The 25,293-nt window shown below is 37.8% G+C and overlaps 1 protein-coding gene across 7 annotated transcripts in view; it reads left to right on the forward strand.

The window, feature by feature from the left end:
• BICC1 (BicC family RNA binding protein 1) overlaps positions 1–25,293 on the forward strand; it is a 270,938-nt gene that overhangs the window by 212,221 nt on the left and 33,424 nt on the right. For 6 of the 7 annotated variants that reach the window (XM_077894588.1, XM_077894587.1, XM_077894583.1 and 3 more), the window contains 4 exons: positions 20,940–21,019; positions 22,738–22,896; positions 24,460–24,513; positions 24,947–25,141. In XM_077894588.1, coding sequence (XP_077750714.1) covers positions 20,940–21,019; positions 22,738–22,896; positions 24,460–24,513; positions 24,947–25,141 — 488 coding nt within the window. Of the gene's footprint in view, positions 1–18,550; positions 18,591–20,939; positions 21,020–22,737; positions 22,897–24,459; positions 24,514–24,946; positions 25,142–25,293 lie in introns of those variants that run through there. The other variant, XM_077894590.1, reaches the window with a different exon arrangement.

A 25,293-nucleotide genomic window follows, 5' to 3' on the forward strand; every position in this document is an offset into this window, starting at 1 on the left:
CCTCAATTCCTTTTTTAAAAAATTTTTAATAAATTTATTTTTTATTGGTGTTCAATTTACCTACATACAGAATAACACCCAGTGCTCATCCCATCAAGTGCCCCCCCCCTCAGTGCCCGTCACCCATTCCCCCCCACCCCCCGCCCTCCTCCCCTTCCACCACCCCTAGTTCCTTTCCCAGAGTTAGGAGTCTTTATGTTCTGTCTCCCTTTCCGATATTTCCCACACATTTCTTCTCCCTTCCCTTATATTCCCTTTCACTATTATTTATATTCCCCAAATGAATGAGAACATACACTGTTTGTCCTTCTCCCATTGACTTACTTCACTCAGCATAATACCCTCCAGTTCCATCCATGTTGAAGCAAATGGTGGGTATTTGTCGTTTCTAATTAGGGCCTCAATTCCTAAATGTGGGAAGTAAAATACGAAGTATTTAAGTAGCTGGGGCTGAGGACCTGCGTACTGAATTGAGTGAACTTTTGAATAAATGTCTGAAAGCTGGCCTACAAAGTGTTTCAGGTTTACGTGTCTTTATTATATGTTAATTCAAAGCTATCTAAATCAGTTCTTAAATTTTAAATTAAAATTGCAAAATGAAAACTCCTTAAAATTATCTAAGTAATCTTTTATAATATTTAGCAGATATGACCTGGTTTAATTTTTTTTAGAAACCTTAAAATGGTGATCCCTGGGTGGTGCAGCGGTTTAGCGCCTGCCTTTGGCCCAGGGTGCGATCCTGGAGACCCGGGATCGAATCCCACATCGGGCTCCCAGTGCATGGAGCCTGCTTCTCCCTCTGCCTGTGTCTCTACCTCTCTCTCTCTCTCTCTCTCTGTGTGTGACTATCATTAATAAATAAAAATTTTAAAAAACCTTAAAAAAAATCTTAAAATACTTTTACTGTAGTTTCTAATATGGAGGTATCATTGATATGCTGTGCTGTGAAAATGCATGTTGTAGAGATGTTATAGATTTATGCTAGTGCTTGCTTTGGCAGCACATAAACTAAAATAAAAAAGATTTATGCTAAATTAGTTACATAACTTTTCAGATTTTAGAATTCTTATTGTGGCCTTAACCTAATATTTTTCTTCTTCTCCTTCTCCTTCTCCTTCTTTTGAGAGTAACATTGAAGTGATGGCAAAGTGAAAAAGTAAATACATTCCATTTTTATTCTTGCCTTTTTTTTTTCTCTTTTCAAATATTTTCCTCTCACAAGCTACAGAGAAAACCTATCTTCATCAAGGAGTTACCATGCTGATATGCTGAACATTCCTAATACTCCTTAAAAAGTGAGGGAAAGTAAAACATATCAAATGTCAAATAGCATATAAAAAATTTCGCTAAAAAACAGAAATAACAGCAATATCATATTCTGGCTTATCATGTGTCTCTATGAGCATACTAATAGTCCGGTAAGAGTTTCCCATTAAAAAAAAAAAACAAAAACAAAAAAAACAAAAAAAAACAAAGACACTAACAGAATAAGGCTAATCTGAGACATTTTAATATAAGTTATACTAAAACCATAGTTAAAAAGAAGATAAGTTGTTTGCACTTGATAGTCCAGGGAGGGGAAATGCAGGGCTAAACACCAGTTGACGTAAGAAGGCTCTGAAGGTTTGGTTGCTCAGTCAGTGTGCACCAGCTGGAGTGTCTGTGATGCTGTCACAAGGGCTGTCTTAGCTTTATCCAGGGAGATCTAGAGGTTATGTAGACCTGTTGGACTCTAAATCAGAGCACATCTCTAAAAGAAGTAAGAACAAAGAATATATCTAGAGAAGAGCTAGAATGGTAACCACTCATTAATAATAGCTGACTTTTATGGAGGACTCTCATAAGGACACTATGCTAAGCCCCTTAAGCTATCCCACTTACTGTTGTTCTCACAACTGTGTGTGTGGACACCTACTTTAACTTCATAACCTATGCCAGAGATTGAGGATACAGAAAATTAGAGTTGCTTCACTTAAAATCAGTTCATAGAAAGAAGAGCTGAGGCAAGTGGGGGTGATTGCCCGGAGATAAAATGATCCAGGAGCATAGTTGATGGCTGTGCCAGAGTTGGAAGGCAGTCGTGGTTGTGCTAGGGGGGTGGGCACTTGAGTGCAGAAGAGGAAGGGATAAATGCATAGAAAGATCAAGAAGCAGATATCAGTGACTCTGGGGAAATCCATATATTATCTAATTTGAAGGTATAGTAAAAGATATAAAAGCTGGACATGGTGGCTACCATAAATCAAGAAGGCTGCAGAGTTAACAGTAGGTGTGTGGACAATAGGGTAACACATAATAGGGAACTGAGGACTGACTTGATACTTGTCTTCTGTTTGAGGACTGGGCAGTGATAAGAGAAGCCAACAGAGATTTACATTGCCCTGGAGGGACCTCGAGAAATAGGACATTTGTGTTAACTGCAAGGTGGTGAGGATTGGACAGATGTAGCTAAAAGTAGGAACAGTGCAGTGTTGGATAGCTTCAGGCAAAGAAGACATTCTGTTGCAACGGGGAGCATTTAGATTTGGCTGTAGAGCAGGTTGTCTGAAGGGAACGAAGAGAAGTGAAAGCTGAACAGTTGGGTGCAGTCCTGATCGGGAGGGCTTCGAAGACCACAACAAAGAATTTGAACTTTTAGTTCTAGAAGGTTGGGAAATCATGGAAGGTTTATGATGAGAAAGATGGTTTTAAGAAATTATGGTTAACAGCTAACTTTTGCTTTTTTGTGAAATGGCACACTTTCTCTCACTAAAAATGCAGCAGTCTTAGATGACATTTGGAGAAAGGCATGCTGGGAGTAGAGAGGTTTTAAAATCTATGGTCACCTACATGGCTTGAACTGAGGTGTCCTCACTTCAGTGACTGGACTTTGTGGGATGTGCCTGGCCCATTCTGATGAACAATCCATGAACCTTGATGAAGAAAGGAAGGAAGACTAGAACTTTGTTCCATTCCAGCTCTGAAGTTCTTTGGTATAACTGTAGGGGATGTTCCGAAACAAGATTTTGTATCATTTATTGAATAAAGATCTATTTCTGTAGCAGAATGATAAAAGTTCTAGGATTTTTACTCTAAAAAAATATGTAGGATTTTTTTAAAGGACTTGAATTGATATAGTTGTTTCTCTAACAGACCTTCCATTCTTTCTGTTACTACTTTCTCCCGTGTCTCTTAGAATAACTGAAAGAAAGTGATGATAAACACAAATTTGGTGACATCTTTTTAGTTAGCTTTTATGTTTTAAATATAACTGCTGAAATTATGTCCCAAAATGTAATGGTTGAACATTTCTAAATAGAAGACAAATATCACTTTGCAGTAATGCCAAACCAAAATTGAATCCTTAAAGTATTTTAAAATATGCTCTCTTAATGTCTTTATAAAATTTCTTCTGCTTAGATGAAGACTTCTCAACTCTTTCAGCCTTTTTGAGAATCTGTAGATCCATTCAGAAAAACTAAAAATGTGCATGTACACAGTCTTTGAATGTAGTTAGAGGCAGGTTCACCAGCCCCACAAAGATGATCCATAGACCTCCCCTGCTTCAGTAAGAAACTCTGACTTTAGAATCATTTAATTGTTTGCAAAAATCCCACTTCCAAAGATTTGAGGTTGGCACCAAAAATGTATGTATATAGTCAAAACAGTATTTTTTTTTGGGGGGGGGGATGGGTGGAACATACAAACAAGTGCCTTTCGAGGTAAAAAGTTGTATGGAAGCCAAGGAAATATTAAAGAAAATTTTAAATGCTGCTGAATCTACGCATATTTCTCAAAGATCCTATGAACATTACAACACATTTATCAACGAATATCTGAAGGTGCCAGGATACTTCCAGTTAATGTGCCAGAATACACATGACCATGTGATAAAAATACATTTGTATAATAGCTTCTGGGGTCAGGAGATAAAAGAGGGGAGAAGAACAAACAGGAGAGAGGAAGAGAGAGAAAACCATGTCATAGTTCTCTGCTATAGTTATGAAGTTGACTTGTGTTGAACAATAAGAAATCAGTATTTTCAAAAAAGTATCTGCTGAGACCTAAGGAATCTTAACCTATATAAGGCATGGAGTCTACCCTGTAAAGTTTGTGCCTTTACAAAGAAAGGAGACAGCACAAATATGGAATGTGAACTTCTCTACTTCACCGCCTCCAACATTCTGTACGTTTTTTCATCAAGAGAAGAAAAGGGATTGGTGGAAAACGTGTTAGCAGTCTTGGTTTGACAGAAAATAGAATTAACTCCAAAAGATTTAAATAAACTCTAATGAAGGACAGAGTAAAAGGACAAGCAAATAGTTATTAACAACAGGTGATGAGGCACAAAAACTGGCAACAGCTAGAAGCCATGACCCCCATGGGCTGTAAGGCAAGGAGAAGACAGAGTATTATGGGACCCCCATGGAAGGGGACCATGGCAAGGGCGTGTTCAGTGGTGTTGCGCTTAGGGAACTGCACAGCTGCTGCCAGAGATGCTGGTTCAGCTTCTAGGCACAAAGAAGGGCAGGACCAAGGATGGAGAATGGCCCTGGGCAGCAGCTAATGGAGTGTAACCAGGTATGTTCTCAATTCTTGGACTTCTCTATTGAGAAGACGAAGAAATTCTGGTGAAACTGTTACAGGGGCACTATCCTTTAAGATTATTTAGTTGTATTAATGGGTGGTTTAATCACACCCTGAGAATGATACGTAAATGATGCTTTTCTAAATGTCCTTGCTTGTGGGGACATTGGAGAATTCTTTTAAGAAAGAGCACTGAACTCCCATTACCAGGATTATTCTTGTTTCCATTTATTTTGGAAACAGTTGCTGAAGAAAGAAAGAGATGTGACCATAAATGTTTAAAAGAATTCCATGTATAGTTAGTGGTGGCCATAAACATATGGCCTTCGCCAACTATTTGGACTTTGTTCCAAACATGTCTTTCAACTGCTGTTAACCCTGTCATTATATATTCCTGCTCCATTTTCACTTGGGAAGTCTGTTTTCAGAGCCAGAAAGCACGTTGATAAAATATCAAGGATAATGGCCCAACAAATAGAGGTAAAGTTCAGAAACTGCATGGCAAAAAGCCTGTCACAGAACTGTAGATGAGAAAGAAGGAATTTTTCAAATTGAGAAAATACTTGTCACTATCATTAACATTTTTAAAGGTCTAAATTTTCAAGAAAATTCTTAAAACACTGTGCTTGGAAAACAAGGAGTTTTGACAAGATTTAAAGTATAAGAATGTGATTTGATTTCAGGACTTTACTGATAATCTTCATTTAAAGTTAATGAGTTTTTTTTTTTTTTCACATTGTAAATATATACTTTTTCATGATAGAAAATACAGAAGAACTTAAAGCATAAAATAAAATAAAAATTACCTGAAACCTTATTACTTAGAAGTAATCCCTGCTTCTAAGCTTGTTTTCCTTTTTATTCTGCTCAATATATGTGTATCCTTAAAATAAAATGACAGTACCTGATTCTTTCTGAATGTCTCCAGTACTTCATTACTCTCCAGGCATTTTGCACCAAGTCTTATTTTCATCAAAAGTATGTTAGTTGGGGGATCCCTGGGTGGCGCAGCGGTTTGGCGCCTGCCTTTGGCCCAGGGCCCGATCCTGGAGACCCGGGATCGAATCCCACATCAGGCTCCCGGTGCATGGAGCCTGCTTCTCCCTCTGCCTGTGTCTCTGCCTCTCTCTCTCTCTCTCTGTGACTATCATAAATAAATAAAAATTAAAAAAAAAAAAAAAAAAAAAAAAAAAGTATGTTAGTTGGCTTAACTATACCCTTGTTAGCCTTACAATTTAAAGTTTCCCCTCCAGTTTTATAAATAAAAATTATTTAGTAAGGTTGAAGTTTATTCAAGTTTATATATTTATTGACCATTTTTCTGTTGAATCATTTATCTGTGCCTTTTGCCTAGTTTTCTGTGGGTCCATTAGTGTATGTTCAATTTTGTTTTTAATTTACAGGAGTCGTAGTACTTGGAATCTTAAAGGGAGTAAGGAGAATGGTAGTTGCTGTGGGCTGGGGCAAAGGAGTATTACCTTTGGATAAACGTCTGATAAATTGTAATTTAGAAATTGTTAGGGTTCAAGGTAACTTTAGATATTAAGAAAAATAAAGGACCATTTTGAAGTTATTTAATAATTTAATTTTTAATTTTTTGCCCCAGAAGATATAAATCTCTTTGGACTGAGAGATTAAGACCCTTGGTTCCAAAAAAAGAAAAAAAGACCCTTGGGTCCCACTTACTCAAGAGTTATCAAAAAAAATATGAAGTAAATAAATAATATACCGAATAATGTTATAGTGAAAGAGATATGACAATTGTATTCATTATGTGTGATGCATAAAAAAAACTATGAACAGATTTTCAGCTAGTCTGTAGAAAGTGGGAATAAGAAGAAAGGATTGTCAGATTTTCTCAATAATTTAAGGCTCATGTACTTAACATTAGGTACTTTTAATTTTTGTGAAAATTACTAACTTACTTGATATCATGAGCAAGCTTGACACAATCTTCAGTACCCGGAGTCATATGGAACCTTAATTAACTGCTCTTCAGTACAATCTGTGAAACTTTCTCAGTAGATCTTACAACAAAGATGAGAAAGGTGGAGAATTTTTTTGCCAGTCTTGAGCTGCCAAGTTACTTTTAGAACTGAATTCCTAAGAGTTTTGCTCTTTCTTACATACATCCTTAGCTGTGCCTCATGTATCTTCAAAAAACAGAATTTCTAGTTTTTTAAATTTCTTCTCTTTTTTTAAATAAAACAGATTGTATATGTGGTATGATGTGGTCAAGTCTTCATTTACGGTACTTTCCTTGTCTAATGCATGTGAACCCTTAAATGCATGGTTGCTTTTTGGTAACAGCAGCCAGCAGTTTTGTGTTAGGATTTTTCACGATTAGTCCCAGCTGTTGTAAAAAGGAACAGTCTACCCTGGCCATAGATAACAGCACTTTGGGTTTAGACCACAGGCAATACCACTGGGACCTTCCATGAACACTGTGAACATCAGTATTCCTTGGAGAGAGAATGACCATTAGTCACTTCTGGCTCCTCAAGTTGTTGCGTAACTTGCTGTTATCTCAGTACAGTCTCCTGGGGAGGCTTTATCTTGGCACATGCCTCCATCCCCATTGCAATGCTCCCCCCTTCATCAGATGGACCACTGAGTATGGGAGTGGGACTCCTGTTCCATTCATTTTGGGTTCTCCTTCCTCATCCTGGGTCCCTGCAGTGTAGTTTCTGTCATGCCTTGTGTCTTGGGCTTTGTTCCCACTGTGACAAGAGTGTCTGTATCTCACTCATATGTACATTCCCATCCTCCTTTGTGGTAACCTAGCACTGCGGATGCTTTCAGTAGAGTGTTACAGACAAATCATTCAGACTATTCCAGATTTCCTCCTGGCACTTAAGTTTCCTTTCCTTCCCCTTGCCAGAATCCTTGTCCTTATCTCTGGAATATAAGGCTTGGATGCCAAAAGGCTTCAGAAACTAATTGAGTTAAGCTTTGTGTTTTTAACTTTCTTTTTCCACACTCTGTGTTCCAGAGCTAGATTTCTCTTGTACTTTGGATTTTTCTTGCCCTCTTTCTCTCTGAACAGCAACTCTGTAGTTATGCTTGAAGTTTAGCTTACACTCCATAAGATAAGGTGGTTTGTGAGATAAAGTAGTTTACTCTTTCCTAATTCTCACACTTCTTAAATCTATCTTTTTTTTATTATTTTACCTGTTATGCCTTGATTTTGCTTTATACTTTGTTTGCATTTCGTGTTCTTTGAAATTATTCCTAGGTTTTTACAGAGTACATATACTTGTTTCAAATGACATAAACATCATTGATAAAGTAAGCAGGGATCTTAACAGAGAAAAGACATGTGCCCAATTTACCCCTTCCCTCTCTCATGCCTTATTTCCTTCTAAAGTTGAAAAACACAACAATTAAAAGAGCGTATTGTTACTATATTTGAATGCTTTTATTGCTGATTATGTTGGAGATTTGGCATTCTATCAATAAAGGTCCTTTTTTTATAATAAATTTATTTTTTATTGGTGTTCAATTTACCAACATACAGAATAACACCCAGTGCTCATCCCGTCAAGTGACCCCCTCAGTTCCCGTCAGCCATTCACCCCCACCCATGTCCTCCTCCCCTTCCACCACCCCTAGTTCGTTTCCCAGTTAGGAGTCTTTATGTTCTGTCTCCCTTTCTGATATTTCCCACACATTTCTTCTCCCTTCCCTTATATTCCCTTTCACTATTATTTATATTCCCCACATGAATGAGAACATATATGGTTTGTCCTTCTCCGACTGACTTACTTCACTCAGCATAATACCCTCCGGTTCCATCCACGTTGAAGCAAATGGTGGGTATTTGTCGTTTCTAATGGCTGAGTAATATTCCATTGTATACAGAGACCACATCTTCTTTATCCATTCATCTTTTGATGGACACCGAGGCTCCTTCCACAGTTTGGCTATTGTGGACATTGCTGCTAGAAACATTGGGGTGCAGGTGTCCCAGCATTTCATTGCATCTGTATCTTTGGGGTAAATCCCCAACAGTGCAATTGCTGGGTCGTAGGGCAGGTCTATTTTTAACTCTTTGAGGAACCTCCACACAGTTTTCCAGAGTAGCTGCACCAGTTCACATTCCCACCAACAGTGTAAGAGGGTTCCCTTTTCTCCACATCCTCTCCAACATTTGTTGTTTCCTGGCTTGTTAATTTTCCCCATTCTCACTGGTGTGAGGTGGTATCTCCTTGTGGTTTTGATTTGTATTTCCCTGATGGCAAGTGATGCAGAGCATTTTCTCATATGCATGTTGGACATGTCTATGTCTTCCTCTGTGAGATTTCTGTTCATGTCTTTTGCCCATTTCATGATTGGATTGCTTGTTTCTTTGGTGTTGAGTTTAATAAGTTCTTTATAGATCTTGGAAACTAGCCCTTTATCTGATATGTCATTTGCAAATATCTTCTCCCATTCTGTAGGTTGTCTTTTAGTTTTGTTGACTATTATTTGCTGTGCAAAAGCTTCTTATCTTGATGAAGTCCCAATAGTTCATTTTTGCTTTTGTTTCTTTTCCCTTCGTGGATGTATCTTGCAAGAAGTTACTGTGGCTGAGTTCAAAAAGGGTGTAGCCTGTGTTCTCCTCTAGGATTTTGATGGAATCTTGTCTCACATTTAGATCTTTCATCCATTTTGAGTTTATCTTTGTGTATGTTGAAAGAGAGTGGTCTAGTTTCATTCTTCTGCATGTGGATGTCCAATTTTCCCAGCACATTTATTGAAGAGACTGTCTTTCTTCCAATGGATAGTCTTTCCTCCTTTATCGAATATTAGTTGACCATAAAGTTCAGGGTCCACTTCTGGGTTCTCTATTCTGTTCCATTGATCTATGTGTCTGTTTTTGTGCCAGTACCACACTGTCTTGATGACCACAGCTTTGTAGTACAACCTGAAGTCTGGCATTGTGATGCCCCCAGATATGGTTTTCTTTTTTAAAATTCCCCTGGCTATTCGGGGTCTTTTCTGATTCCACACAAATCTTAAAATAATTTGTTCTAACTCTCTGAAGAAAGTCCATGACATTTTGATAGGGATTGCATTAAACGTGTAAATTGCCCTGGGTAACATTGACATTTTCACAATATTATTTCTGCCAATCCATGAGCATGAATATTTTTCCATCTCTTTGTGTCTTCCTCAGTTTCTTTCAGAAGTGTTCTATAGTTTTGAGGGTATAGATCCTTTACCTCTTTGGTTAGGTTTATTCCTAGGTATCTTATGCTTTTGGGTGCAATTGTAAATGGGATTGACTCCTTAATTTCTCTTTCTTCAGTCTCATTGTTAGTGTATAGAAATGCCACTGACTTCTGGGCATTGATTTTGTATCCTGCCACACTGCCAAATTGCTGTATGAGTTCTAGCAATCTTGGGGTGGAGGCTTTTGGGTTTTCTATGTTGAGTATCATGTCATCAGCGAAGAGGGAGAGTTTGACTTCTTCTTTTAAATTTGAATGCCTTTAATGTCTTTTTGTTGTCTGATTGCTGAGGCTAGGACTTCCAGTACTATGTTGAATTGCAGCGGTGAGAGTGGACATCCCTGTCTTCGTCCTGATCTTAGGGGAAAGGCTCCCAGTGCTTCCCCATTGAGAATGATATTTGCTGTGGGCTTTTCATAGATGGCTTTTAAGATGTTGAGGAATGTTCCCTCTATCCCTACACTCTGAAGAGTTTTGATCAGAAATGGATGCTGTATTTTGTCAAATGCTTGCATCTAATGAGAGGATCTAATGAGAGGATCATATGGTTCTTGGTTTTTCTCTTGCTGATATGATGAATCACATTGATTGTTTTACGAGTGTTGAACCAGCCTTGTGTCCTGGGGATAAATCCCACTTGGTCATGGTGACTAATTTTCTTAATGTCCTGTTGGATCCTATTGGCTAGTATCTTGTTGAGAATTTTTGCATCTGTGTTCATCAGGGATATTGGTCTGTAATTCTCCTTTTTGGTGGGGTCTTTGGTTTTGGAATTAAGGTGATGCTGGCCTCATAGAACGAATTTGTAAGTACTCCATCTCTTTCTATCTTTCCAAATATATTTAGTAGAATAGGTATGGTTTCTTCTTTAAACGTTTGATAGAATTCCCCTGGGAAGCCATCTGGCCCTGGACTTTTGTGTCTTGGGAGGTTTTTGATGACTGCTTCAATTTCCTCCCTGGTTATTGGCCTGTTAAGGTTTTCTGTTTCTTCCTGTTCCAGTTTTGGTAGTTTGTGGCTTTCCAGGAATGCGTCCATTTCTTCTAGATTACCTAATTTATTGGCGTATAGCTGTTCATAATATGTTTTTAAAATCGTTTGTATTTCCTTGGTGTTGGTAGTGATCTCTCCTTTCTCATTCATGATTTTATTAATTTGAGTCTTCTCTCTCTTCTTTTTAATAAGGCTGGCTAACGGTTTATCTATCTTATTAATTCTTTCAAAGAACCAACTCCTGGTTCTGTTGATCTGTTCCACAGTTCTTCTGGTCTCGATTTCGTTGAGTTCTGCTCGAATCTTTATTATAAACTCTCTTCTTCTGCTGGGTGTAGGATCTATTTGCTATTTTTTCTCCAGCTCCTTTAGGTGTAAGGTTAGCTTTTGTATTTGAGTTCTTTCCAGTTTTTGAATGGATGCTTGTATTGCGATGCATTTCCCCCTCAGGACTGCTTTTGCTGCATCCCAAAGATTTTGAACGGTTGTATCTTCATTCTCATTAGTTTCCATGAATCTTTTTAATTCTTCCTTAATTTCCTGGTTGACCCTTTCATCTTTTAGCAGGATGGTCCTTAACCTCCATGTGTTTGAGGTCTTTCAAAACTTCTTGTTGTATTTAGTTCTAATTTCAAGGCATTATGGTCTGAGAATATGCAGGGGACGATCCCAATCTTATGGTATCGGTTCAGACCCGATTTGTGACCCAGTATGTGGTCTATTCTGGAGAAAGTTCCATGTACACTTGAGAAGAATGTGTATTCAGTTGAGTTTGGATGTAAAGTTCTGTAGATATCTGTGAAATCCATCTGGTCCAGTGTATCATTTAAAGCTCTCGTTTCTTTGGAGATGTTGTGCTTCGAAGACCTATCGAGTATAGAAAGAGCTAGATTGAACTCACCAAGTATAAGTGTATTATTATCTAAGTATTTCTTCACTTTGGTTATTAATTGTTTGATATATTTGGCAGCTCCCATATCCGCGGCATATATATTGATGATTGATAAGTCCTCTTGTTGGATAGATCCTTTAAGTATGATATAGTGTCCCTCTTCATCCCTCACTATAGTCTTTGGTGTAAATTTTAGTTTATCTGATATAAGGATGGCTACCCCTGCTTTCTTTTGAGGACCATTTGAATGGTAAATGGTTCTCCAACCTTTTATTTTCAGGCTGTAGGTGTCCTTCTGTCTAAAATGTGTCTCTTGTAGACAGCAAATAGATGGGTCCTGCTTTTTTATTCAGTCTGAAACCCTGCGCCTTCTGATGGGGTCATTAAGCCTGTTCACATTCAGAGTTACTATTGACAGATATGAGTTTAGTGTCATCATGATATCTATTCAGTCCTTGTTTTTGTGGACTGTTCCACTGAACTTCTTCTTAAAGGGGAATTTTAAGAGTCCCCCTTAAAATTTCTTGCAGAGCTGGTTTGGAGGTCACATATTCTTTTAGTTGCTGCCTGTCTTGGAAGCTCTTTATCTCTCCTTCCATTTTGAATGAGAGCCTTGCTGGATAAAGTATTCTTGGTTGCATGTTCTTCTCATTTAGGACCCTGAGTATATCCTGCCAGCCCTTTCTGCCCTGCCAGGTCTCTGTGGAAAGGTCTGCTGTTACCCTAAAACTCCTCCCCATAAAAGTCAGGGATTTCTTGTCTCTTGCTGCTTTAAGGATCTTCTCTTTATCTTTGGAATTTGCAAGGTTAACTATTAAATGTCGAGGTGTTGAACAGTTTTTATTGATTTTAGGGGGGGATCTCTCTATTTCCTGGATCTGAATGCCTGTTTCCCTTCCCAGATTAGGAAAGTTTTCAGCTATGATTTGTTCAAATACATATTCTGGCCCTCTGGCCCTTTCGGCACCCTCGGGAACCCCAATTAAACGTAGGTTTTTCTTCCTCAGGCTGTCGTTTATTTCCCTTAATCTATCTTCATGGTCTTTTAATTGTTTGTCTCTTTTTTCCTCAGTTTCCCTCTTTGCCATCAACTTGTCTTCTGTGTCACTCACTCGTTCTTCCACCTCATTAACCCTCGTGGTTAGGACTTCTAGTTTGGATTGCATCTCATTCAATTGATTTTTAATTTCTGCCTGATTAGATCTAAATTCTGCAGTCATGAAGTCTCTTGAGTCCTTTATGCTTTTTTCTAGAGCCACCAGTGGCTGTATAATAGTACTTCTGAATTGGCTTTCTGACATTGAATTGTAATCCAAATTTTGTAACTCTGTGGGAGAGAGGACTGTTTCTGATTCTTTGTTTTGAGGTGAGGTTTTCCTTCTAGTCATTTTGCTCAGTGCAGAGTGGCCAAAAGCAAGTTGTATTGGGAAAAGGAGAAAAAGGAGAGAAAGAAGGAAAGAAAAGAGAAAAAGAAAAAAGGAAGAAAAAAAGAAAAAAAAGAAGAAGAAGGAAAAAAGGGTGGGGGAAGCAAACAGAAATCAAAAAGCAAAACAAAACAAAACAAAACACAGGGGAGTATCTTCTGATTCTGTGTACTTTAAGTCCCTTGACTTCCCCTGGAACTTGTCCGTCTAGCTGGTCTTCTGGGGGAGGGGCCTGTTGTGCTGATTTTCAGGTGTTAGCACTTGGGGGAGCTGCTCTGCCCCTGCCTGCTGCAGGGCTCAGTGGGGGTTGTTTACCCCGTGAGGCCACAGGAGGAATAACCGCAGTGGCAGCGGCCAGCTCTGGAGCCCTGGAGTCAGCCCCCGCAGTGACTACAGAGCTCTGGGTCTGCAGGGGCCTGGAGGCTCCGGGGCGGGCCGCTGATCTGCTCAGCGTCCTCGCTGTCCTGGGCCCTCCTGGACTCTGCCTGTCCCGGGGGAGGCCGGATCCTGAGCTGTGTCCCTGCGCCCTGTGCTCCCGGTGCCCTGTGCTCCCGGTCTGCGCTGTTGGATTTGCGCTCCCGCCCCGCAGCCCCTTTCGCGGAGCCGCCGCCCGAGCCCCTCGGAGCTGCTCCCGGGTCAATGCGCCGCAGCCCTTAGGGAGCTCGGCGCACTCTCCCGGGGCGCAGGTGTCTGTTAGTGTCCCCGGGAGCCCGAGGGCATCCCCTCCCTCCTGGGGTCCTGCTCCAACTCCCTGCGAGCCCCTTTCCGCCCGGGAAGGTTGGTGCAGCTCCTGCTCCTCCGGGACGGGGCTCTCCTGTCCTGGGGACACTCGCCCCGGCCTCAGCCCGGCTCCCCGCGGGGCCCCTCCCCCCTTGGAGGCCTTTTGTGTCTTTATTTCTTTTTCCCCGTCTTCCTACCTGATAGAAGCGCGAACTCTTCTCACTGTAGCATTCCAGCTGTTCTCTCTTTAAATCTCAGGCCGAATTCGTAGATTTTCAGGATGATTTGAAGGTTATCTAGGTAATTTGGTGGGGACAGGTGATTTGGGGACCCTACTCTTCAGCCATATTGCCCCTCCTCCTCAATAAAAGTTCTTGTGTATCTTCTAGTTGGCTGTGCATTTTCTCATGCTAATAGCTCTTTTCTACCTAGTGGATAAAGGGTCCATTGGCTCCATCTTAGTATGTGAACACACCCTTTTATTCACCAAAAACCTGCCTGAAAGTGCTTATCATAGTGGTGAGGGCACCTCATCTCCAATCATTGCCAAATAGTTGAACTGAGAAAGGTCTTAAAGAACTTGTCATACTTTTATCTTTTGATTTGTTCATGTCATTTATGCCAGTGTCATGTCAAGAACACACTTCCTTTGTTGAGTATTAAGTTTTATTCTGCCAAGTGGAGTTTTGATAGGAAGTTATCCTGGGGCATCATGGTGCATAAAGTGGTCATAGATACCAATGGAAACGTCTTTTTCTCATGAAAACTAGGTTTTTTATTTTAAAACTCATTTGCTTTGCATTTCTCTCTTCTCGCTCCCCCTCTAATTAACTAGGAAGGAGATTTTCTTCTGTTTTAAAATAAGATAAATAAGGATTATTTTATGCCTTATGCTAAAGCAACATAGTTGGTTTGGGGAATATCTGCAACAGGGAGATTTGTCCTTTGTTTTGTTTTGTTTTTAGGTCTGTGTTTTTTAAATCCTACCTGTAATATCTGATGTGTTTAGCTGCTCACCAACATTTTGCTGGGATTCTTCTACCTACTCTCCCAATGTTCCCTTTACCTTTTTATTCTAACTCAGTTTATTAGGATTCTTGTCATCAAAGAGCATTTTTGAAATAATCTGGAGTCTGTATTTCTGGCTACAAAATCAGCCTAAAGTGTATTGACTTCCTATCATTCTGTTCCATTTCCTTTGAAATAATTTCCAGTCAAATTTAATGAATCAGTTAAGGTTTTCTTTATCTCTTGGCTGGTATATATGTTCACCTAAAAATGTGATATTGGTGTGTTATTTGTCCTGTACATAACATTTTTGCTTAAAAAGGAAAGTGTATTTCTCAAGAGATCAGAAGGAAACTTTTATTTCACAGAAAAATATGGGCCGTGGCCACAAGACCCATGAGTCAGATTCACTTTTGTTGATCATCAGTGACTTGCCAGCTTAAAGGAATGGTGATCAAAGTAGCACATGGATTGAGTGGTATCTAATTTTGAACCGTGACTGGCTCAGATAGGGTTTTAAGGAGACTCCTATCTCTATATGGGTGTTTTCACTGCATTTTTTCGATGCCTACAAGCACATTATTCAGGAAATGCCAGTGGAGAGGAATATTGAATTTCATCTAGTTTTTTGTTTGTTTGTTTGTTTTCGAATTTCATCTATATTGATGCAGAGTTGCAAATTCCTGGAGTATGCAAAATGAGGAAAGCAAGCCCAAGCTGCTGTCTCTGAAGCAAGTTGTGGATCATGGCAAATCACTGTTTCACACGTTTGTTTTTACTGCCTCAGTTTGAGGTTCTAAATGGGGAAACGTTTAGGTTGTGATGTCTTAGGTGAGCTTCTTATAATGAAATACCAGAAACTTGGAAAATAAAGTTGTTTATGAGGTTAGTTTTTTATTTAAGAATGTTGTAGTACTGCTTCACACCAAAGATATTTAGTTTATTTGAAAGTATAATAATGTTCTGACCAAACTCCCTCATTGAAGAAACTCTACTCCAAAGATTCAGTGACTTTTCCAAGGTCACAGATCTTGTTTATGATTTATTTATGATTCAGAATTTATCATAATTGTGGAATCTACGTATTTTCCCCATGATGTGAAAGGAATCTACTACAGAGTCAGTCATTAAAACTTGTAATACATTTTGTGTGGTATCTGCTGCCTTTTCATAGCATTTCCCTGTGTGATCCAAGCCCCAGTGAGATGTCCAGGGCTTTTTCTGAGTCTTGGTTTATATTGCCTATTTGATAAAATCCTTACCTTTCAATCACAGTCTTCCTTATTAAAAAAAAAAAATTGCCAAAAAGTACTTTGAAACTACTTGTTAGCTGTGGATATATTCCCAGTGGTTGTAGGGAATTTCAGAGAAGTTAGAGATATCTCTCTGCCTGTCAACCCTGACTACTTCTAACAGTATTAGATAGACCCAGCTACAGCCCCAGCCAATGTCCTTCTTCTTAGACAGTTTTGAAGGCTAAAACTTTTAAGGAAGAATTTGAAATAAAAGAAAGCTCCAAGCCAAAAGAAAGTAAATTCGGTCCACTGCCCTCTTCTTATGGATTTGAGGCCATTTTGACAGTTTGATATAAATTCATAAAGTGTACCAAAGCCATCTTGATTTCAGGCCATGATACGGAAATTTTCCCCATAAATAAAAGTGCAATTTTAATATGATGCCTTTTATTTTGAGTGTTGTGGGTGGAAGCAGTCAGGTTAGTTAAATAAGCGATTTTCTGTTGTTTTTTCTCTCCAAGAGAACATGCTGAGAATGAAAGCATTGCTTTGAATTTTTGGTGTTGAATCTTTTTGCAACAGCATTCAGTCATGGAGACAGGAAAGGAGCTATAAACAGATCATTGGTGAAATAGTGATGGCTTAAATTCATCATATGTCAATAACACATTACTTTCTGTAGCATAATAAATACAGTGAAATGGCTGACATAAGTCTTTTGTATAGATTTTGCTCTGGTATAGGAGTGAAATGGAAAGGAGGTTTAAGTTTGAGGAGAAAAGGAAAAGGCAATAAAAATTTTTACTCATGTTTCCAGGAATGGGAATATTTCCAAGGATGGGAAACCAGAGGGTACAAGCAGAGTACCAAGAGATAATCTTTTAAAACCATAGCTAAACTTCACTTAAGCTCACATAAACATCCCAACTCTTTTAAATATATATCTTTACTGAAAATATGTTTTTTAGCATGTGTTCTTATAAAAACAAGTGTTGCCTTATCAACTCTGTATTAATTTCCATATGGAAATCATAAAAACCTTTTTTTGCTCAAAAGTTTAGCTCTTTTGCAGTATATACATATAAAATGCCCATTTCTTACCTGTATCCATATCGCTTCATATAACTTATTAAAGGTTGGATCACTTTCTGTCTTCCTTTCTTCCATAGGATTACACTACAGAGATGTGAACAGATTGATGGGGCATGAGTCTAAAAACCAAAAGTCTGGATGGACATCTGAGAGTTCTTTGTATTTTTAAAGTGGTACTGAGATAAAAATATTTAAGGTCAAAACTGTTGTGGGAAGTATAGGACATATAATCAGTCGCCTTAGATATGAAGTTTAGGCTCTTCCCATGGATTTCCATCTCCTCCCTCTGTATAGCCATTTCCAAAAATAAGGGCACCTTCTGTTCATTCACCTACCGCTTAATGAGTATCTACTACTTGTTTGGCACCATGCAAGTTAAAAAAACCAATTAAGAAAATCCTTGTATTTAGAGAGCTCGAAGATTGATTATAAAGCAGTGGTATTATTTTTAAAGCAAATATCTCAGAACTTTCATGACCAAATCAATTATTTTGAGGCAGTGGGAGACACAGTACACTTATTGCCTATGACTCTGCCATCTTCCAAGAGTCTTCATAGCTGTCCATTTTCTTTTATGTTCATTAATAAAGCTAGTACTTTGGCTTTTTTCATCATCTAGTATTTCCAGAATGGGTCTGAATAAAACCCCAGTCCCTTGCAGGACACATTTAAGCTGTGACATTGAGCATTAATTGAATGTAGAGAACTGGATTTCAGGATTGGAAATAAGCATATTAAGTTCAGCCTGGATGGAGTAAGAATTCATATCCCATAGATATCTTTCAAGCAGGGCAATAGAGGAAATGAAGAATATACTAGTATTGGCCACATTAACAATCTAAACCAGACTTTTATCATGATTATTTTTCTCTATACTTATGAGACTTGATTATGTAAAGAATCATTTTCCAAACAAGTGCTGATTTGGGTCCTGGAGTTATATGTTGGTGATTGTGTTGTGTATCTCTACGTCCATTGATAATTTATACTTTTGGGTCACTAGATGGTGCTCTTTCACTTTGAAATAAAATATATTTTCCATTGAGGCTTTTGCTTTTTATTTTATTCTGTTGATACAGAGATGGTGGAAAATCAAATTCTTTCATAAATTGAATCTGATGCTTTCTTGTCCCTTTACAGATGCATAGGAATTTTAATGTGATTATCCAACCTATGCAAGTAACAGGTTTTCAGATTAGCATACCACTCAATACTTAACTGTTAATTTATTTTGTATGAAAATATATTTTTCCCTGTAGAACCATTTTATGTTATATGTACTTGACTGATACATAAAACACTACAATTCTATTTTTTATGTGGTTTCACTTGCTGTGTCCTATACTTGATCGAAGAATGACTTGGGAAACAAACAAAATGCCAATTACTGGATCCTGGAGACCCAGGAATATATATTCTAGCAAGTGCTACAGTTGAGTACAATCAGGTATGTTTTGAGAAGTGCTAGGTTCTAATCCCCTAGGAGTAAGCATTTTCAGTGGAGATTAATGTTCAAGCCAGCGTACAGTAATTGAAACCAAAGTTGAAGACAGCTGGGATCAAAATTATGAATGTAGACAGACTTAATGTAAATATTGCCTAGAGGAGTTATACTGGATGTAATAATTATTGAAGAAAATACTGTGTTTACATAAGTGCATTAAGGTTGGTGAGAATCTTAAAGAGAAAAAGTGGTTCCTGTTAGGATGCAATAAGGAGCAAGCAGTGGTAACATGATGCCATACTGACTTGAAGTTGTTTGACATCTGTTTTGCCCTGCTTTTAGGCCCCTTACTCTATGATACCTGACGCTTAAACATTTTAGAAGGTTTAAAGCAATCTTAAGATCTTTCATCTTCGCAGTGCCCCTGTGACTTGACAAACATAAGAGGAAGGATTAAAGAACAGGGTAAGGAGAAGAGTCTAAGACCAAGGGCAGTTCCCAGGAGACCATCTCGGGACAGAATGGGGGCGGGGGGATTGGAGGTGACAGCACTGACTCAAATTAAGCACAGCTGCTGGGATGTCTCCCCAGGAGGCTAGAGGCATTCCTGAGCTCTGAAGGCTGCTGGTGCTCTGTTGTTGACTCTGATTGTTCTACCTTGATCTTAAGAGCCAGGAGCTTCCCGGTGCATGGAGCCTGCTTCTCCCTCTGCCTGTGTCTCTGCCTCTCTCTCTCTCTCTCTCTGTGTGTTTGTGTGTGACTATCATAAATAAATATTTAAAAAAAAAAAAAGAGCCAGGAGCTTTAGGACAGTGTTTCCTCCCTCCTCTCTCCCTTCCTCTGTCTCTTCAATTGCCTATTTTTACCTTATGAGTATAATATGCTCATCATGGCATGGGTTTTCAAATGGACTGTTGGATGGGGATAGGTAAGTGACAATATCAGGGAAATATGTGTAGTTTGATAAAATTCCCACCAGGTGATTCTCTTTTCTTATCTTAGAGAGTTGGTGGTTTGGAAGGACTGAGTTGGACCTGCTTGTTAATTGTGAAAAGTGTTCAGACAGTTCCTGACCCCATTGCTGATCTGAAGTGTAGTTCAGGATAAGAAGGACTCCGCAGAAAAGATGGTGTGTTGTAGGCAGGCAGTAAGGTTGACATCACCAGTGATGGTGATGACAATGCTCTCTGTTTTTTTTTTTTTTTTTTTTTTCTCTCTGTTTTTCCACTTTATCACTTAAGCTAGTGTTATGGAACATCTGGCTTCCCCCAAATGGTCTTGGTCTCTCAGGCTGACCTGTGGGGTAATAGAACACTCTTTTGTTGGGGAGACTTGGAAACCTGACAAAAGAAAGAACTGAAACGACATCCTTACCCCAAGTTTGGCTGTGAAGATTCCAGCCTGGCGAACTGCTTCAGCTCCTTTAAGCTTTTACTCAGACCTCGTTTTCCCAATGAGGCCTAATGCCCAGACCTTCATCCCACAGCTGGTACTCCTCCTTCTATCTGTTCTCCTTTTCATAAGTTGTGTTCTAATACACTAGGTAATTTGTTTATCTGATTCATTTTTGTTTCCCTGTACAAAATTGTAAGCTCCATGTGGATAAGGGTCTTTTTCTTCACTGATATATCATCCAACCCCTAGAATAGTGACTGGTATATAGTAGAAGTTCAGAAAATACTTGCTAAATGAATTAATGTTTTCCTTTATCACATTCCATGGCAGTAATCATTAATACATGTAGCATATATTAGCCATTTAACAATAATTCTGGATAAATATTAAATATTCCTGAATGAAGATAATATTTTACTCTGTTAACCTTGATGTATAAAGATACCTTCTGAGTTAGGTTATCACATGTTTTTAAAAGTGTGGATCCAGAGGTGGAAGACATTGTATTATAATGAATGAGCCTCTGAGTGGTTTTCTAGGGCAAGTTATTACACTGCTCTATGCCTTAATTTCCTTTGGAAACAACCTTGCAAAGCTGTGGGGTAGATTAAATGAGTTAATGCATTGAAAGCTGTAGATCAGGACTTGGAATGTAGCAAGAATGTAGTAAGTAATAAAATGAATTTATAGATTCTTCACTTGTTTAAAAAATAATTACATTTGATAAACTTATTTTGCAGTTAAATGGTTTAGCTAGCTTTCAGAAGAAAAAAGCTATTCAGAAAAATGTACAACTTGGGGATTTCCATGTTCCTGTTTTAATTACAATGTTAGCATACCTAGAATGAATCAAATACTGAATTTCTTATGGAATCTCTTTTCTTATATTGTAATATCAATTTTAAAACAAAGAGTTTGGGGGTTTCATATAAGCCCTTTGTTTTTATTTTCTTCTAGATCCCCATATTAAGGTTTCTGGAAAGAAAGAAGATGTTAAGGAGGCCAAGGAAATGATCATGTCTGTCTTAGACACAAAAGTAAGTGAATGTTAAGGACATTCAGATGTCAGAACATTGTCTCTGCAAGGGCTACTTCATGCTGTTATGAAAAGAACCATTTGGAGAAGAAAAACCACAAGAAAGTAATGGTGGGTTTTAAAATATGTGTGATTCTACAATGGATGTAAAGTTCTGTTTAAAATTTAAATGAGCTCTCAAGCTGGGTAATTGAGTAATATTATATATACATACTCAAGTGTGTGTGTGTGTGTGTGTGTGTGTGTGTGTATTTACCCACATATGTACGTATGTATGCTATCTTCAGATATAGACATTGACCCTGAGTAGTATAGGGCAATTAATGAAGTTAGGAAGAATTAGTATATTTGCCTTTATGATGCCAGAATGATCTTCTGTATAGTTGTGTGTGATGGCATGAAACTTGATACTTTATCTTCTAAGTTCTTTCTCTCTCTGCAGGTTAGGTTAAAGAGATAATAGGGAAATTTAGATGTGTAAAGATATATACTCATTTGTGAGAATTTATTCTATTAAACATTTCTAAATCACTATATGGCAGGCACTTTGCTAAGCATCTTACAAATATTTGTTAAATTCTCATAACCAACTCAGCACAGAGATATTAGGGAATTTGCCCAAAATCCAATAATAAATGGAGAGGTGGGATTTAAATCCAGGCTGTCTGGTTCTTAACCACTGTATTTTGCCACCTGGTATTTCACTGAAATGTTTTCTGATCTCTTCCTGTTTTTCTCTTGTTTTTTTTTTTTTCCCTAAGAATTATTCACCTTACAATTATTAAATATTCTAGAATCTTTTCCCAAAAAAAGAATATATTTTTCCTGTGTTTTAAATGTTCAACTGAAGAACTAAGTTTAAAAATCACAGTATTTAATGGATATGTTTAAATTTTAAGAAATAAGACTATGTAAAAACCATCAATATCTTTAACATCTTGTTGTATTTTGACTTTTTAATTTCACCTTCTGAGGACTGAAGAATTTTTTATAAATGAGGAAAGGTTTCATATCTTTATAATTTTACAGTACTGAATTTCCCAAAATTAAATACACAGATTCTAATAGGACCACAATTATTCATTATGTCTTAGAATTTTACATTTGCTTTATTATAACTAATCGTATGCTTTGTATTGATTTATGTAAGCCATGTTACTGCTGGAGCTCTCTTCCTGCCACTGAAAATAACAGGTCTGCTGTGTAAAGTTTGACCTACAGTAATAGGCAAGTTGTGAAAATAATGCTTACAAATACTTTTTTTTCCCAAAGACTTTTTAATTCAATTTTGGGTTTTATTTTTACTGTTTCTGTCACAGTTCAACAGTCCTACTAACCTACATATATTCAGTCTTGTAATTATTTTCATCTGATTTTAGTTATTTGAATTAAATGTTTTATGAATAATGTCTGTTAAAAATGAGTAATTTATTTGTAATTATACCTGACTTTATTTAAATGCTGCTTTCCAAAAAGCTATCTTGGTAAAGAGTGTATCTTTTAATTTCTTCTGACAAATTTATCTTAAAATGAGAATTTCTTTTTTATAGCCGAAGAGAAATAGAAAGTATGCATTTATAGATTAAGATGATCTTACCAAAAAAATTGTAAGATTTCCCACCGAGTCTTATTGTCAGTATTGTTCCCTTGGAGAAGAGTTCTAAGGAGTTTTTTCTTCCTTTTTCATGCATCAAGAATTAATACATTATTTCCATATAGAGCAATCGAGTCACCTTGAAGATGGATGTTTCACATACAGAACATTCCCATGTAATTGGCAAAGGTGGCAACAATATTAAAAAAGTGATGGAAGAAACAGGATGTCACATCCACTTTCCAGATTCCAACAGGAATAACCAAGCAGAAAAAAGCAACCAGGTGCTTTGTCTTTTCACATGAACTGTTACGAAAAAAAGTAAAGTTATAATTTTTCATATGCTTATTTTTTGGGGGGAGATGAAAGCAAAAAAATAATCATGGAGATACCATATGATCTTACTAATATGTAGAATCTAAAATAAATAAATAAATGAAACAAAGGAATAAACAAAAAGCAGAAGCAGACCCACAAATGCAGAAAACAAACTGATGGTTCCCAAAGGAGAGGGTGCTTGGGAGATGGGCAGCAGCGGGTGAAGGGGACGGGGAGCTACAGGCTTCCAGTTGTGGAATGAATAAGTCACTGGAGATAAAAGGCCCAGCATAGGGAATATAGTTAGTGGTATTGTAACAGCTATGGTGAGCATAGCATAACTTCTCAATTTGCCAAATCACTAAGGTTGTACACTTAAAACTAATGTAACATTATGTGTCAACTATACTCAAAAATAAAGAATGTATGAGCCTTTTCAAGGAGACCGAGATGCTCTACTTTTTTAAAGAGATGCCTACAGGTAGGCCTTAACTTTTAATCTCTAAGTAGTTGTAGAAGAGAGAGGAGGAACATAAATGTGATGGCAACATGAAATGAAGTCCTTTAGGCAAGGCCCAGAGAGCATTATGTTGGTCCAAGCACTGTCCACTGTGGGGATTCTGTCTGTAACATCACACACGTGGTTCTCCAGGGTAAATCACATCACCTTCTAAGAGGCAGTGCATGAGTGCCCATCTTCCTCATGTTGACTGAATTTTGTCTCTCTTTAGTTTATGCATATTTTCTAGTTCTTGTGTTTGAAAACAAATGAAACTCACTTGTCCATACAAAGCACTTTCAGTATTTGAAGATTATATTATTTGTGTTACTTGGGTTTTTCTCTGTAATCTAATCACAGTAGTAGAAACTGTCAGCTACAAAGATGAATAAGATAACAATCTTTTCTGAATGGGGACTAATGGTGACAGTGACACATTAGGAAGATAGAAAGCAAGGACAGTATTCAAAATATTTGACAATTGGTATAGCATGGGATATGGTCATCAGGAACAGTGTCCTGGAGCCCCATACCCTTACCCTCATGCCAGTATTAATTTTTTAGTTGAAAGATTATGGGAAAGTTCAGGGTATCCCAGGAGAGAGCTGCAGGTAATGTATGCAGTAGTTCAATAATTTTGAGTACTTACTGCAGCAGTATCATTGTATATTGATGTACAGTACAGACTTAATACACAGTATGCAGAGTTTAAACAACAGGTAGAAAATGCAGTGAACAAGAGAAATTAAAAAGTGGGCAGGATGGCATTATGGGAACTGAGAAATTTTAGGTCAGTCCAGCGGTTGATGTAAATTAGTTGACACAAATCAGCTGAGGAACTCATTAAAATGCAAATTGTGATTAAGTAGGATTGGGTTGGTGCCTGAAATTCTTCATTTTAATAAGCTCCCAGATAATGGCAATGCTGTTTTTTTCTGGGATGACATTTTGAGTGGCAAGGGTGTAGATAACTGGAAAAGCAGATGTGGGCTCAATTAAAATCTAACTCTGTATTTTCTTATTTTTGCAGGTATCTATAGCAGGACAACCAGCAGGAGTAGAATCTGCCCGAGTTAGAATTCGGGTAAGTATTACTTTAATACTGTAAATCAATGTCAGTAATGTTTGCATCATAAAGCAATAAAAATATCTTAACGTATCAATTTATAATCAAGTCATATGTTCAGTAGTTAGGAAATAGTGACAGAAGTTGTTTTAGTCTATTAAAAGTGTTTCTTAGAGATATTCCAGATTGTACCTGACTCCATTTCTCTGATGATTTTGAAATGATGAAAAAGAGGCCCAAAGAAGAATGCCACAGACAGTTTAAGTTACAAAACTCTCAGATTTCACAAAAGACTCCTTTCATTTGAGAAACTTTATAAAGGCTACCCAAGCTTATGTCTGTAATAAAAGCAATATATGTTTTAGAATTCCATCCTCAGAAAAGAATGAGCTCTGCACATCTCTGTGCAATGATTCAGCTGTCTGCTTTGGGTTCTCATACTTTCATTTAGGAGCTGCTTCCTTTGGTGCTGATGTTTGAGCTACCAATCGCTGGGATTCTTCAACCAGTTCCTGATCCTAATTCCCCCTCAATTCAGCACATATCACAAACGTACAACATTTCAGTGTCATTTAAACAGCGTTCCCGAATGTATGGTGCTACTGTAATAGTACGAGGGTCTCAGAATAACACCAGTGCTGTGAAGGTAAGCAATTGAGATAATTATGAACATTGTAAGTGTACAATGCAAGATTATGCAAGTTTTATTTTTAAAGGATTTTGAACTAATTTTTCAGAATTTTCCCATGTATTGTCTTGGTTTATAGAATGTGTTGAATTTCCTCATAGCTATTAGAA

This window comes from Canis aureus, chromosome 4 (genome assembly GCF_053574225.1).
Source record: "Canis aureus isolate CA01 chromosome 4, VMU_Caureus_v.1.0, whole genome shotgun sequence".
In the NCBI taxonomy this organism is placed as follows: Eukaryota; Metazoa; Chordata; class Mammalia; order Carnivora; family Canidae; genus Canis; species Canis aureus.